This window comes from Balaenoptera musculus, chromosome 10 (assembly GCF_009873245.2).
Source record: "Balaenoptera musculus isolate JJ_BM4_2016_0621 chromosome 10, mBalMus1.pri.v3, whole genome shotgun sequence".
Taxonomy (NCBI): Eukaryota; Metazoa; Chordata; class Mammalia; order Artiodactyla; family Balaenopteridae; genus Balaenoptera; species Balaenoptera musculus.
Window position 1 is genome coordinate 2,111,914 of NC_045794.1, and position 16,966 is coordinate 2,128,879.

General features: G+C 38.4%; 1 protein-coding gene across 1 annotated transcript; it reads right to left on the reverse strand.

The window, feature by feature from the left end:
* Positions 1-1,665: 1,665 nt before the first annotated feature.
* LOC118901980 (ELKS/Rab6-interacting/CAST family member 1-like) lies at positions 1,666-13,933 on the reverse strand. Its single transcript, XM_036865818.1, has 4 exons — positions 13,920-13,933; positions 9,589-9,594; positions 3,128-3,952; positions 1,666-1,695 (listed from the first exon to the last, which is right to left on the reverse strand). Exons 3-4 carry the CDS (start codon positions 3,794-3,796, stop codon positions 1,666-1,668), a joined length of 699 nt encoding a protein of 232 aa, XP_036721713.1. The 5' UTR covers positions 3,797-3,952; positions 9,589-9,594; positions 13,920-13,933.
* Positions 13,934-16,966: the final 3,033 nt, after the last annotated feature.

Consider the following 16,966-nt stretch of genomic DNA (forward strand, 5'->3'; position numbering starts at 1 on the left):
CCCTGTCAGGTATTTGTACAACAGTTTTTATTAGATTCACTGGATCATTTTCCATAATACTCCACTACATCCCAGGTAAGCAAATTTACCAGCTCTACAAGAAGGCAATTTCCCACACGCATTTATATACCTTCGCACATGACAAAATCCAATGGATGGGTAGCTTATATTTCTATAAGCTGCACACGAACAAATTTTGCTTCTCAAAATAACTGTTAACTCCCCAAAAGGAGCATATCTATCTTACATTTGACTTAGTTTTCTCAGGACATTCCCCACAGTGCCTCTAACACATGCCATTTCTGGAATACCAGAAAAGATCAAATCTATCTGGAAAAGAGACTAGAATACCGATTTATCCACAGTACTCTGAATAATCATTCATAATTCATCTCTGTGTTAAAACGGGATTATCAAAAAGAAAAGTTAAACAAATAGTCCAAGACAGAGATCCCAGATTTTGAAATCAGACGCTAAATGACAGTGAAACAATTAGCAACCTCATGAAAAAGCTTATTTAAATTCAAATAATAATGGCTTTCACCATGCGACAAATCAAGGTACAACCTAAAATTATTAAAATGTTAATAGTCATGAGTGTCCAAACAGTGAGAACAAATGACAAAACAAAGATTTACAGAGAGCAAGTCTCTTTTTTAATTTCTAAACTTCAAATTCTCTTGATCCTTAAATAAATAAAATCAAAATCAAAAAATCAGAATCCTGAAAAAAATCAAACTCCAAGAGCAAAAAAATACAAAAAGCAAAACATTAAACTCGGGCTTCCCTGTTGGCGCAGTGGTTTAGAATCCGCCTGCCAATGCAGGGGACACGGGTTCGAGCCCTGGTCTGGGAAGATCCCACATGCCGCGGAGCAACTAGGCCCGTGAGCCACAACTACTGAGCCTGCGCGTCTGGAGCCTGTGCCCCGCAACAAGAGAGGCCGCGACAGTGAAAGGCCTGCGTGCTGCGATGAAGAGTGGCCCCCACTCGCCGCAACTAGAGAAAGCCCTCGCACAGAAATGAAGACCCAACACAGCCAAAAATTAATTAATTAATTAATTTAAAAAATTTGCCAAAAATGTCACCCGCTGCCTCAAAAAAAAAAAACAAACATTAAACTCACTTGCCATACTATAATATTTTTTTAAATGTACTGTGATCACACAAAATTCCAATGGAAGTGGTTTAAAATAATTATTTTAAAAATAAGCTTCCAACTAAACATACAGGAATATTACAAGGCATAATAACCAAAAAGAAGTATGACAGTATCTTTATTAGATGCTGGTTAGAATAAAATTAAAAAATATAAATCATCCAAAGCCTTAGCTTTGCAATTCAACCAAGCTCACAGCTGGACTTTTATTCTTCATCAAGTAAACACACCAAAAGCCTTCCTCATTCTCAATTTAAAAAAAGAAAAAGAAAAGGCTTTTCCTGTTAAAACATATATTGTTCCATTTCTCCAACCACCAGTACTTGAAAGTTCAGTAACAAAAGGAGTACAAAACATAAAAACAGCTGGATATTTATTTTTGAAACAATCTTCTAAAAGGACTTCCTAATAATGAACCATACACATTAGGCAATTCTAAGCAAATGTGTTTTTTCATGTGATAGGACTCTAGACCAAGATCTCTGTGGTCCAATCAGATCAAACATTTAGAATGTGTCTAAATCCCCAATCTCAAACTGAAATGGGGAAATTTGTTTAATTACTGTAAATCCTATTAAACCAATCTTCTTTGTAAAATGGAAAATGTCCAACCTCTGAGGGCTATGGAGGGTGTAATGAATGCAGAGTTTAATTAGGGCCCACTGCCGGCTCACTATAATCTATTAATTAGCATTTTCAGTTCTCTGTATCTCATTGCAGTGTCTCACTTTACTTTAAAATTGCACCCTTCATTTTTTGGACCAAAGTTATACAATTTTAGGATTGTGTGGTAATTATAGTGGGTGCAGGAAGAATACACTCCTGCCAGCACTGGTGTGTAATTAGGGCAGGGGGTGGAATCTCGATAAGGCATTGTTCACCCTCCTTCAGCGCATATGGTTTTTTTGGCATCAGAGCCCTGTGGACTGTTTCACTTCCACTGGACTAAAGTGCTGAGTTCCCACCATAGTCTTTTCAGAAGATTCAAATATTTGCCTTTGAATGTAGCTTGATAATTAGAAAGGTTATTGTCACTGCTTTTTATCCACACAGCTTTTAAAGTACAGGCATAATTAGCTGCCTGAATTATTTGAAAATAAAGAAGTAAGCCAATAATTTTTTTTCCTCGTTAAAATGGACTGGAAATTTCCAGGTTGCTGGATAATTAAAACCGTCTTGGTGATAGGCATATTTTCAGCATCATCAAAAAGGTACACTGAAGGCTAGCTAATTCAATGATAAATTCAATAACCTCAATTTAACATTCAACTTCTACCAAAATCTAATTTATATTTTATATATAACCAATCACAGCAAGTTGCCTTTCTTCCACCTTAAATCCTCAAATGTGAAGAATTAAAGAATTTTTTCTAAAAAGGACCTGAAGTTAAACCTTCCTAAATGTCAAGAGAAAGAACTGCTACTCATTGTTGGTACTTAATAAATATGTACATCATCAATGTTAACTTTTTAAAATTAATTTCCGTTCTGTACTGTCAACATACTGATTTGCCTTGTGATAGGTTTTTTTTTAAGATTGACTTTTTTAACATTTACTATGGTAAATCTTAATGCTATACCCCACACTTAAGTTACATAGCCTGAATAATTTTGATAATGGATCTTAGAGCATGTGGCAAAATTACATTCTCATAAGAAGTGAAAAAAGATAATATATGCTGAAAGAAAAGAGAGGAAGAGAAAGAGAAGCTAGGGAAAAGAAACAAGCAAGAATTGTGAGCAAGCAGTCATGGTAGCCAGAAACAAATTAAAGCACAGGACCAATCTGGAAAAGGCGAAGAAATGGAGAGCACAAAATACTAAGAAAAACAGGAAGAAGGAAAATAAATGAACCAAGAAGGGAAAAGCCTAAGAAAGAAAAGAGAAAGAATGGCTCATTTCATTTATGTACATGAATTGTTTCATACATACAGAATACAGAAAGGCAAACATATATATATAACTAACCTGGTTTTCCTCCTGCACAACTCTATACTGTTCCTTCCAAACAGTGATTTTGGAAGCTTCATCTTTTCTCAGGGCTCGTTCTTTCTTCAGCTCTGGGCTCCAGAAGGTCTTGATGCTATTCATTGAAGAACTTAATTTGCTCTCCTTTACTTCCACATCCTTTCGCAAGAGATCATTTTCCCTTAATACTTCCTTCAGCTGTGTCTGCAGATCCATGATTGTGTTATCTCTTGCTTGACGAAGAGAGTGAGGAACGGTGGATGCCATGCTCACAGGCGGCAGGTGATGCTCTCCAAATGCTATGGTGTCGCTAGCAACCCCACTGCTAGCTATATTGGGGCTACTGCCCATAGCAGTCATCCTCACACCATAAGGCAGACGTCCTCCAGAACGGCCAAGTGTCATGGTGCTTTTAGGTGTTTCTGAACCCACATTTTCATGGTCACTTAGGTACATAGGGCCAGAAGTGGCATAGGCAGCATTTAAGGACTGGATATTCTCCATTGAAAGGGTTTTCCCACTGCCACCTCCGACACTGCTTCCAGAACTCCCTCCTGTACTATTGGTTCGACGATGACCCAAGCGAGGGGAACGTGGAAGCCGAGGTGATCGCCCAGGGCTCTGGTTGCTTGGTTCCACCTTCCCAACTGAGCGAGCACTTCCATACATGGTTGCAAGATGAATTCAGGTGCCAGGAAAGGTGTAAAGCAGAAAACAAGATACGGAACTCTCTGAGGTTTCTCTATGGCTATAAGTCTGCTGAAGGCTAATCAGAAATACCAGGTCCTCAGCTGTCCAATCTTGAAGAAATAGCTTACACCATATCTGTAATGAAAAGATCACACATTAACTCCTCCAATAAGAAACACTTCCCCTCTCAGACACTCTTCATTGCCCCCCTTGAGCAAGACCTCCCCTTCGATCATCTATTTGCTCCTGTCCCTGTCTACAGCATAACTTATTTCTCAGTAAACATCATTGTAAAAACACTCAACATGTCTCAAAACTGAATACTGAAACCATACCAAGCAAAGGGAAAAGAAAAAGAGATAAGAGGTATAAAGATTGGCAAGAAAAAGATAAAACTCAGTGTTTGAATATATGATTTTTCTAACTGGAAAATCCAAGATCATCAGCTGACAAGTACTAGAACCAATAACAGAACTCAACAAACTGCTTAGGCACAGATCAATATATACATATCAGTACTTTTCTGTACACTAGTAATAACAACTAGAAAATGCAATTAAAAAAAAATCCCATTCACAATAGCAACAAAACCATAAAGACACTTTGCTATATAAATATAACAAAAATGTGCGAGAATTTTTGGAAAAACTACAAAACACCCCTGAACAAAAGGAAAGTTATCCATGTTCACGGATGAGAAGACAAACATTGTAAAGGTGTCAGTTCTTCCCCAACTACTCCACATGCCAATGAAAATCTCTACAGGATCCCTCACATAACCCAACAAGCTGACTCCAAAATTCAAATGGAGGAGCAAAGGTACAACAATAACCAAAACAATCTGAAATAGAGGAACAAAGGAAGATGTCCCCTAAATAGCAAGACACATTATAGGTTCATGATCCTTTATTTGCAATGCAAAAATGTTTTAAAACTCTGAAAATAAGGTTTTTTTTCTTTTTAACTCATTTAGTGGCAAAACCTGGCATGATTTGATATGAGGTCACTTATTGTTTATACGTATCTCACCTAGTGTGATTATTCGTACACGTCACTGGGAAAACAATGTGTATGATTACAGGATACTGCGTAACGCCACTGGGCATTATGGGGAAAAAACCTGGACTCCAAAACCACATCTGACCCCTAGGATTTCTTATAAGGACTCAGAGCCTTTTAAAGCTATAGTGATTAAAACTGTACAGAAATGGCCAAGAATGGGCTCTAAATTATATATGTGAATTTAGTATATGCTAAAAGTAACATTTCAAAACAGTGAGGAAAGGACAAATCATTCTATAAATGGAGTTTGAACAACTGGTGCTCTTGGAAAAAAATAAGTTACATCCCTACTTCACACAGTACCCAGAAATAAATTCTATATACCCATTAAAGATACAAATTTTAAAACTATTAAAAGTACTAGAAGAGGGACTTCCCTGGTGGCACAGTGGTTAAGAATCGGCCTGTCAATGCAGGGGACACAGGTTCGATCCCTGGTCCAGGAAGATCCCACATGCTGCGGAGCAACTAAGCCCGTGCGCCACAACTATTGAGCCTGTGGTCTAGAGCCCGCAAGCCACAACTACTGAGCCCGTGTGCCTAGAGCCCGTGCTCCGCAACAAGAGAAACCACTGCAATGAGAAGCCCGCGCACCGCAACAAAGAGTAGCCCCCGCTCGCCACAACTAGAAAAAGCCCGCACGCAGCAAAGACGACCCAACGCAGCCAAAAATCATAAATAATTTTTTTTAAAAGTACTAGAAGAAAACTTAGGTGAATATCCTTGTGAACTTGAGTTAAGGTAGGGCTTCTTAAATAAGAAACAAAAGGCAAAAAAACAAAGAAAAATGACTAATATTCAATTATGTCAAAATGACAAAATACACCAAAAATTAAAAGAAAAACCAAACCCTTGGTGAAAAAATATCTAACGTATGTATAAAGATTTGTATACAAAATACATAAAGAATTCCTACATGAGAAATGCCCAATTTGAAACAGCAGTGGTTAGAGGGGAAGGTAATTTGCCTTCTAAGGTTGGGGGGAAATGTTTGTGGAGGCTTTAGCTTCACTTGTAAAGCTTTAGACTCACAATAGTCAAATGCTTGAATTTTTTAATAGGAAAATATGTTCATATTCTACAAGTACAGTAATTAAGACAAATTTTAAAAACACATATCATAGCTATCTACTTTCTACACTCCTCTCAAACCTAAATCAATACAGATCTAAACTAGATCTCTATGATTTCCTAATATCATTCTACCAAAGAATTGGCTTAGGTCAAGAAACAGATTTCAACATATTAAATAATATTTTAATATGCAATTGAGAATGCAATCCAAGTAAATCACATGGTCAAAAGATTTTAAAGGGTCTAAATATTTGAACCAAACTCAAACAAGTTAAAGATCTTCAGAAATATGAATATACTGGCAGTCTCGTCTCTAGAGATCCAGTAAAGATAGACCTAAGGTAACAACAAGCAGGACAGCAAAAACACAGAGTCTGAGCCTTCTGTCTCAGAAATAGCAATAGTACACCAAGTTCAGATATTGCAATATTCTGCTAGTAATGTTAGGAAATTCCTTCCCAGGACTAACCTAGCTCAGAAAGTAAACATTCCTTTTCATGATTAATCTGGACTGTAAGGTAGGTGACATACTACTGTTCAAGTGAATTCTATTTCAAGACCAAAGAGGGATGCAAAGGTTTTTCTTTTTGTTAAGTAATCTGAATATTGCTTAAAATAAGAGAGCTATTTATTACCCAGAATCCCTTGAATGATAACAGAAGCTAACATACAGTGTTTACCATATGTCAGGCACTGTGCTAAGAATTTTATAAGATTTAATCTGATATTTATAAGCCCCCTACAACACAGGCATTGTCGTTATCTCCACTTTACAGACGAAGAAAGTGAGGCCTATAGGTGTTAAGTGACTTAGCTATTAAGTGGTAGGTGCCCTAATTCCAGAGCCCTGGAAACCCTTAACTACTATGCTTATCCACCATCATCTGCTGATGTTAACACCTCAATTGTCCGTAGGATATTAAAGGCCTCCAGTTTTAAGGCAGGGTATCCTGCTAATCTAGGACTCTAAACCTAAACTTTAAGGCACACCTTAGGTTTTCCATGGTGTAATGCTTAAATAATCACATTTATCTTTCTATTAAGGAGAAAGTCTTTTTTAAAAGATGGTGGGCAAAAAGAACAAAATAAGGAAAACTAACAAAATAAAGAAGAATAATTCAGAGTCTCAGGAATCATGCCATCAGAACTTTAAAGTGCCACAGTCAAGAAAAAAATTCCCAACTGTGCTTTTGTGCAAAACTCTATTTCCCTGTAGTCAAGTAACTAAGCCACACTATTAAATAGGCTAAGATCTAGCAACAAAAATCCACATCAAGTTTTCAACATTAGCGGGTGCACTCTAATGTTCAAGCCACTTTCAGACCCAAAATGGCATTTGCATGTGGAGTCTTTTGTTGCTATCAGAACTATATTCATTTCTACAACAAGAGAAGAGAATTCACCAGCTCTGTCTAAAGCCCTCATTCTGGCTTTCTAATATGAGCTTCAGGAAAGACTGGGTTTAAAAATGTTTAATTTCTTTTAAAAATCTGCCAGATCCACCACCACCAGATAATAATTCTTGCACTTTAAACAGCTAACAAAAAAGAATTCTGACCAAAAAAAAAAAGTTAAGCCATATGATTCCATTTATATAAAATTCTAGAAGGACTCCATTATGACAGAAAGTACATCAGTATGTGCCTGGGGCTGGGGCTGAGGGATGCATGGATCATGAAGGGGTAGGAGGAAATTTTTGGAGTGATGAAAATGTTCACTATCTTGACTGGGGTGAGGCTTCCCAGGCGTATACAGGTCAAAACTCATCAAACTACAGACTTTAAATATGTTCAGTTTATTGTACATAAATTATACCACAAAAGTTTAAAGAAAATAATTTCACATTCCAAACTCCCCTGCCCTTGATTAATCCAAAAGAAACACCTTCACCGATTACCTACCTGGAGTCCCGACTTGCTGCTGGAAAAAATCATGCAGCTGTTCAGTTTGAGCCCATAGTGTTGGCCCCAGAGTCCTACGAGTCCCTTAGTTTGCTTCCTATCCAATATTTTGTTAGCTCCCTATCTAGTATCTGTTGTGGTTACTTCAAACCTTCTCCTTCTACTTATCAGACAGAACACATGAGTCTCCTGAGTCAGAGACAAAGAACTTTATTACTCACAGCACAGCCAGCAGTATGAGCATCCTGTTACCCCCAAGTCCCACAAGGTGACACAAGGGGGCCCAGACAGATGCTACACATGCAGTGGATTTGCAGAGGAACGCTGAGTTTAGGGAATCCACCACTTTTACAGTAAGCAGTAAGTAAGCCTGGTCTCCCCCAATGGGAGACGTTACCTCATCCTCAAGGGGGCTCGCTGCAAACACAATCCTGAGAAACGGCCCAGGTTAAGAGCAGTCAGGCCCTCGCGTTCAGGGCATGCAGGAAAGAAGAGACCCATGGAGGACTCACTCTCCCGACAAGTATTTGTGGTAGTTTTAAGGTACCTGAATAAATTATTTGATACTCCTCCCTTCAAGAGGGGAAGCAAAATTCCTCTCCCTTTGAATGTGTACTAGACCTAAAGGATTTGCTTCTGATGATGTATCACTGCCATGACTAACTCATAAAGACACTGGTGCTTCTGTCTTGGTCACTCTCTTGGATCCCTCGTCGTGGGGGAGTTAGCTACCATGCTGTAAAGGTACTCGAGCTACCCTACAGAGAGCACCATGCATGCAATGAGGAACTGAGGCCTCCTGCCAACAGCCATGTGAGACGGCTTGGAAAGGGATCCTGCCACCCCAGCCAAGCCTTCAGAACTGCAGACTCAGCTGATATTTTGACTGCAACCTCATGAAATACTTTAAGCCAGACCACCCAGCTACGCTCTTCATAAAAACTGTGAGTTAATGTCTGTTTTTTTAATCCAATAAGCTTTGAGATAACTCTTTATACAACAAGAGGTAACTAACACAGCACTGTTTCCTGAAACTTTTGTTTCAAGTGTGCATATGAATACACATGTGCATACTGGATCACAATTTAAAATGTGTTTCTTTTTATAGGTTCTAAACAATTCTCAACACCATTGCCAGAATGATCTTCTAATACAACAATTATCCAAGTAAGTCAGAATCCCTGTTACCCCCAAGTCCCACAAAGTGACACAGAGGGGTCCGAACAGAACCCTTCAGGAGGTCCAAGAGAGCAAAACTATTTTCATAATATTATGACATTATTTGCTTTTTCACTGTACATTCTCACAAATATATAGCAGTGTTTTCCAAAGGCTACATGACATGTGGGATTATCCCAATGACAGCTAATGGAATGTGTACTTGTGTACTCTTACGTTCTAAAAATTTCTCAGTTTTACTTTCTAATATGGTAAACAGTATAGCCTACATAAACAAAAGCTATTTAGACCTTCATAATTTATAAGAGTGTACAGGGATGCTGGACCAAAAAAAAGTTTAACACCCACTGCTCTAAAATTTAAATATGACATAATTGCACACATCTACATACTTCCTTTGATGGCATCCCAAAATGAGAATCCAAATTCCTTGGCACTGCATATAAAAATTTTCTTGATTTGGGCCCTGCCTACCTCTCTAGACAGGTTACTTCTTAACCACTCTCCTTTTCCATGTGCCAACCAAGGTCAAGTACCTGCAATTTCCTGAAATACCATGCTCTCTCTTGCTTCCATGACCTTCTTCTTCCCCATCAACTGGCTAACTACTTACTACTCATTCTTCCAAACTAAGTATAATAGTCACAATCCTACACAAACCATTAAATCCCTCAGTCTAATTTAGGTGCCCCACTTATGGAATCAGGGGCTTTTAAAATAATATACTTACTATGTTTTAATTAACTACTTCCTTAAAGGCAAAGGAATGCCTTATCTCCAAAACCTAGTACAGTGCCTAATACAAATCAAGTATGCAAAAGTGTTTGCTGACTCCACAAGTTAACCTAAATACTAGTAAAATTCATTAAGATAGTTCTTATACATTCAGAAGGTGGTAGTAATCTTGAAATTAGTTTATAGGACCTGAAACTAAATGCAATTAAGACAAATATAATGAAAGCCTTTTGAACATTTCCTTCATGTTAATAAACTTTATTTTTAAATTTTAACCAAATTCCATAAACTGACAACCTCCTTCTCTATATTTATTGCTATGTAGTTTTGTCCTCTAGTATCATGTCCTGAAAATCATAAAGAAACTTACTGAATAGTCAAGATTTCAATTTTTAAAAAATAAATTCTTGGGACTTCCCTGGTGGTCCAGTGGTAAAGAATCCACCTTTCAATGCAAGGGACGCAGGTTCGATCCCTGGTCGGCGAACTAAGATCCCACATGCCACAGGGCAACTAATCCCACCTGCCACAACTACTGAGCTTGCCCGCCTCAACTAGAGAGCCCACGTGTCGCAAACTACAGAGCCCACGCGCTCTGGAGCCCGCATGCTGCAACTAGAGAGAGAAAACCCACACACAACTAGAGAGAAGGCTGCGCACAGCAATGCAGAGCCCCCGAGCTGCAATGAAAGATCCCGCATGCCTCAACAAAGATCCTGCGTGCCACAACTAAGACCAGAAGCAGCCGTAAAAATAAAATAAATAAATAAATAATAAATATTTTAAAAAATAAATAAATTGTTCTTCTTGCATGAATAAGAATAGGGAATTCTGTACCCAAATCTTAATTCCAAGAAAACAGCATAAGCTCAACAAGAACAGACTAATACCCCTCATCTTCTAAGAAAATTTTTTAATTCATACACACACACACAAACATAGCAATCATGCAGAAAATATCGTGCCTATGTGTATGTATCTGTTCTCAATACTGAAAAATCTCTTGTCAAGTTAATATTATAGCAAGAGACTTATCAACTACCTAAAATGAGTTGTTTTATCCTATATATATATATTTTTTTATCCTATATTTTGAGCTTTAAAAAATACCTAAAAAACCAGCACAACATTTAAATCTCTGCAAGTCTGCTCAGATTTAAGTTTTTTAAAAAGTTCCTAAAATCTAATTCTGATAAGAACATTACCAGAAATCTGGTGTATCTTAAATTTGGTGTTTATTAACAACATAGTTCCACCATCAATTCCTACTTCCATATTCCCATAAAAAATTTACAATTTTTAGAGCTCTTCAAGTTCACCAAAGAAGTATTCTTAACTCTAAAACAGCATGAAAGCCTTAAAATACTGGGGCTCCCTATCAAGAGAAGGCACAACTGTTTCTCAGAAAAGAAAGTCAAGAAAACTAAAAAGAATTCAGTTCTGGTGACATACACCTATAAGCAAAGATTTTTTTCTAAGATATACGAGACAGTCAACATTCAAAAAGATAGGTTAATTTTTAAAACAATGAAGTCACTTTTTTCAAACTTACCCAAATGAAGTGGAATGGCAAAAGTTAAAAATATAATTCCAAATCATGAAGCAACAGTGCTCAGGATACATGGACATGGTAGTTTTTATATTTTCCTCCTTAATTAACACTGCTGCCCTCTGTATTAAAGCATATTAGTAACACTCTGCTCAAGTATGAAACCAAAAATGTAACCTGAAATCTTTTCTACAGGGTAAGTGTAAAAATGTGCAAAACAAAATGCAATGCATAGACCTTAAATATTTACATTTCACCCTAACAAGACCCCTGTGAAGTAATGCTTATTGTGCTCCTGAGGCTTAGTTGTGTAGCAACTAGAAGGGAAGGCTTGGGCTGGTTCAGCTCCACTACTTAAACATTGTAGCTTTCAACAAATTAATAAATCTCACAGAGCCTCAGTATCATCTATGAAATGGGCATATCATCTTCCTCAAAGGATAGCTAAAAAGATCAAATCAGTGAGTGAGTATAAAATATCTGGTTCCTGGTAGGTTTTCAATAAATGTTAGTCATTGCATGTCTAGGAATTTATCTTACACATATTTTCACACAAGTGGGAAAACTGAGTAAAAATAAACTGCAGACTTCTTTGAAATAACAAGACTCTGGTAATAGTCTATATAATTACGGGAAAACTGTGCAGCTATTAAAAAGAATAAGGTTAAGTCTGCAAGTAGTGATAAGAAAAGAGATACAAGATATACAAGATACATTTTTTTTAACATCTTTATTGGAGTATAATTGCTTTACAATGTTGTGTTAGTTCCTGCTGTATAACAAGGTGAATTAGCTATATGTATACCTATATCCCCATATCCCCTCCCTCTTGTGTCTCCCACCCTCCCTATTCCACCCCTCTAGGTGGTTGCAAAGCACCAAGTTGATCTCCCTGTGCTATGCAGCTGCTTCCCACTAGCCATCCATTTTACATTTGGTAGTGTATATATGTCCATGCCACTCTCTCACTTCGTCCCAGCTTACCCTTCCCGCTCCCCATGTCCTCAAGTCCATTCTCTACGTCAGTGTTTTTATTCCTGTCCTGCCCCTAGGGTCATCAGAACCTTTTTTTTTTTTTTTTTTTAGATTCCATATATATATGTTAGCATACGGTATTTGTTTTTCTCTTTCTGACTTACTTCACTCTGTATGACAGACTCTAGGTCCATCCACCTCACTACAAATAACTCAATTTCGTTTCTTTTTATGACTAATATTCCATTGTATATATGGGCCACATCTTCTTGATCCATTCATCCGATGATGGACACTTAGGTTGCTTCCATATCCTGGCTATTGTAAATAGTGCTGCAATGAACATTGCGGTACACAACTCTTTTTGAATTATGGTTTTCTCAGGGTATATGCCCAGTAGTGGGATTGCTGGGTCATATGGTAGTTCTATTTTTAGTTTTTTAAGGAACCTCCATACTGTTCTCCATAGTGGCTGTATCACTTTACATTCCCACCAACAGTGCAAGAGGGTTCCCTTTTCTCCACACCCTCTCCAGCATTTACTGTTCGTAGATTTTTTGATGATGGCCATTCTGACCGGTGTGAGGTGATACCTCATTGTGGTTTTGATTTGCATTTCTCTAACGATTAGTGATGTTGAGCATCCTTTCATGTATTTGTTGGCAATCTGTATATCTTCTTTGGAGAAATGTCTATTTAGGTCTTCTGCCCATTTTTGGATTAGGTTGTTTTTTTGATATTGAGTTGCATGAGCTGCTTGTATATTTTGGAGATTAATTCCTTGTCAGTTGCTTCGTTTGCAAATATTTTCTCCCATTCTGAGGGTTGTCTTTTCATCTTTTTTATCGTTTCCTTTGCTGTGCAAAAGCTTTTAAGTTTCATTAGGTCCCATTTGTTTATTCTTCTTTTTATTTCCATTTCTCTAGGAGGTAGGTCAAAAAGGATCTTGCTGTGATTTATGTCATAGAGTGTTCTGCCTATGTTTTCCTCTAAGAGTTTTATAATGTCTGCCCTTACATTTAGGTCTTTAATCCATTTTGAGTTTATTTTTGTGTATCGTGTTAGGGAGTGTTCTAACTTCATTCTCTATGTAGCTGTCCAGTTTTCCCAGCACCACTTATTGAAGAGGCTGTCTTTTCTCCATTGTATATTCTTGCCTCCTTTATCAAAGATAAGGTGACCATATGTGCGTGGGTTTATCTCTGGGCTTTCTACCCTGTTCCACTGATCTATACTTCTGTTTTTGTGCCAGTACCATACATTTCTAAATTTATAAAAAGGATACAAGAATTCGTGGGGAAAAATGGGTTTTCACATTTTTCTTTTCTGCACTGATTGAGGTTTTAACATGAATATGAATTACTTTTATAATTTAAAAAGTAATTATAGACCCATACATATATAGACAACTCATTTGTGACAGAAGTGCAGAGGCGATACAGTGGAGAAAGTGAGGCAGTGGGGCTCCCACGAAAGGAGACCTGAACGCACACCTCCACGGCTGCCGCAGTCCACCCCCTACCCTGCAGTCACTTCTGCACACAGGGACGGGAAGCAGCTTCTCCAGGATTCTGATGGGCCTCTGTTCTTGAGGGGATCAGAGAAGAGGAAGGTTACTGGAAGAAACCAGAGCTGCCGCTGGTCTCAGGAGCACAAATGGTCTCATCTCTCCCTCCTCCACTACCCTAAGCGGCACCCAGCCTCAGTTTTCACCCAGCAAGGCTTAGTGGCTTATCTGATGGCAACCCAAACACTCCTTCCTAATAGGCCCTCGGCAACCATGTCTTTCTCAGGCCAGGGCTGCTGCACATGTCCGTTCACAGTTAAGATGGGGCAAGGGGGTACCAAAAGGTGTCCAGCTGAATCACCTCGGTTCTACTACATGCATTATCCCTGCCCCCATTATGGTCACAATAGTGCAAAGTTACGATCTAAATGTCCAACAATGGGGCACTGGCTGCGTAAGTTAAGGCACAACTATAAAATTGGTTACTATCTATAATGAGTTGAATAGCATCGCCCCAAAATTCACGTCCACTAGAAACCCCAGAATGTAACCTTATTTGGAAATCAAGTCTTTGCAGATGTAACCAAGTTAAGATGAGTTTATACTGGATTATGTTAGGTTCTAAATCCAGCTGGTGTCTTTCTATGAGGAAAGAGAGAGATTCAGTCACAGAGATGCACAATAAGAAGACCATGCAAGAAGGGAGGCTGAGATTGGAGTGATGCAGTTACAAGCTAAGGAACACCAAGGATTGCCAGGAGCCACCAGAAGCCAGGAAGAGGCAATGAGGGATCCTCTTTAGAGGCTTGAGAGGGAGCAAGGCGCTGCCTACACTGATTTTGGACTTCTAGCCTCCAGAATTATGAGAGAATAAATGTCTATTGTTTTATGCCACCAAGTTTGTGGTAATTTGTTACAGGAGACCTAGAAAATACACCATGTCATTACAAATGATGATGTGGCTCTATACTTAACAACAGAGAAAAGTATTTGTGATCTATTGTCAAACCAAGCAGAAAAAAGAAAAAGTTATACACACAGATTCCACCTGAGTTTGTTTTTTTAATGTTACAGCAGGATACACGATTCTGGGTAGTAAGATTTGGGGGTGATGATCTCACTTCCTCTCCAAGCCATAAATTTTTTTTCTATGAAGACATACTATTTTCATAATCAGGACAAAACAATAAACCAATTTTGGGAAGGGTAGTGTAAAGATATCCAACAGAAATGGTATAGATAAGGCTCTAGGTACTAAAAACTCCCACTACCACTTCTAGAATAAAGCCAGAATGGTTTCCTTATAGCCAAATTCAATGGATTCTCTTCACTTCTACTGCATTTGATGCTACTGAACACTTCTTTTTATTTTTTTAATAAATTTGTTTGTTTGTTTATTTATTTATTTTTGGCTGTGCTGGGTCTTCGTTCGTATGCAGGCTTTCTCTAGTTGCGGTGAGCAGGGGCCACTCTTCACCACGGTGCCCGGGCTTCTCACTGTGGTGGCCTCTCCCAGTGCGGAGCACGAGCCCCAGGCTTCAGTAGTTGTGGCACGTGGGCTCAGCAGCTGTGGCTCACAGGCTCTAGGGCGCAGGCTCAGCAGTTGTGGCGCACGGGCCTAGTTGCTCTGCGGCATGTGGGATCCTCCCGGACCAGGGCTCAAACCCGTGTCCCCTGCAATGGCAGGCGGACTCTCAACCACTGCGCCACCAGGGAAGTCCCGCTACTGAACACTTCTATCCTGAAACTCTTACCTGGGTCTAATACTCTTCTGCTACTCCTACTATCTCTCCAAGACAATTCTTTTCTACTACATTTTATTGGCTCCTCTTCCTCCGCCTACCTTTAAAACACTAGTATATGCATATGATATCACTTATATGTGGAATCTAAAATAAGACACAAATGAACCTATATATGAAACAGAAACAGAATCATGGACATAGAGTACACACTGGTGGTTGCCAAGGCGGAGGGGGTTGGGGGAGGGATGGAATGGGAGGTTGGGATTAGCAGATGTAGGCTTTTATATATGGAATGAATAAACAACAAGGTCCTACTGTATAGCACAGAGAACTGTATTCTATATCCTATGATAAACCATAATGGAAATTAACAAAACAATGTAAATCAACTATACTTCAATTTTTAAAAATATGGATAAAACACTGGTGTATGCCTTAGAACGCTGTCCTCAAACATGTTCCTGGGCAATCTCATCCACAGCCACTGTTTCAACTAGTTTCAATTATTACCTATTTTAAGTAGGTACTTATTTTAATTTAGGTTATCTCAATATTCCCAACTCTGGCTTCTCCCTTGGGCTGCAGGCTTACATGATCAACTACTTACTGTACATATCTGCCAAGATTTCCCATAGGCAACTCAACAGCTCTAACTGAACATATATTTTCCCTAAATATGCTCCTCTCCTCCTATGTTCCCTATTTTGATAGAATTCATTTTGACTCCCCCTTTTCACTCCTCTATTCAGCTTCCCATTAACTAATCAATCACTGTGCACCATCAAGCTTATCTTTCTAATATATTTCCTTTCTATCTCTACTGACTCATCCTGTGTGGCCAGTACTATCACAACAATCTCCGAAAACAGTCTCCTTGCCTATACAGTCTTGCCTCTTTCCAATCTACTGATGATCCTTAATTTTATTTTCTCAACCCAACATATTTAAGGGATATGACACATTATCATCATCAGTAACAGCAGTTCATTTTGATAGACATTCTGAAATTGAGGGTGGGGGAACATGAGGTCAGAGGGTTATTTTTCATTTGATAAGAGCTCCATATTCTAATATCCTACTGTGGACATTTCATATAAATACAATATGAGGCCTTTTGTGTCTGGTTTCTTTCATTTAGCGTAATGTTTTCATGGTTCCTTTATTTTGTAGCATGTATCAGTATTTCATTCCGTTTTATGCTGAATAGTATTTCACTGTATGGATATCCTACATTTTGCTTATCCATTCATCAGCTGATGGACATTTGAGTTGTTGATATTATGAATAATCCTACTACAGACATTCGTGTACAAGTTTCTGTGTGGACAAAAGTCTGCAACTCTCTTGGGTATACACCTAAGAGTGGAATTGTTTGGGCAATATAAAAGCTCTGTTTAGGGAATTCCCTTGTGGTCTAGTGTT

Bases quoted from the DNA above. Each gene is read 5' to 3' on its own strand.
- LOC118901980 (XM_036865818.1), bottom strand. From the start codon at position 3,796: ATGTATGGAAGTGCTCGCTCAGTTGGGAAGGTGGAACCAAGCAACCAG. The intron at 1,696-3,127 runs GTTAGTTATATA...TCCCCATTTCAG, and splicing joins TTGTGCAGGAGGAAAACCAG to TTTGAGATTGGGGATTTAGA.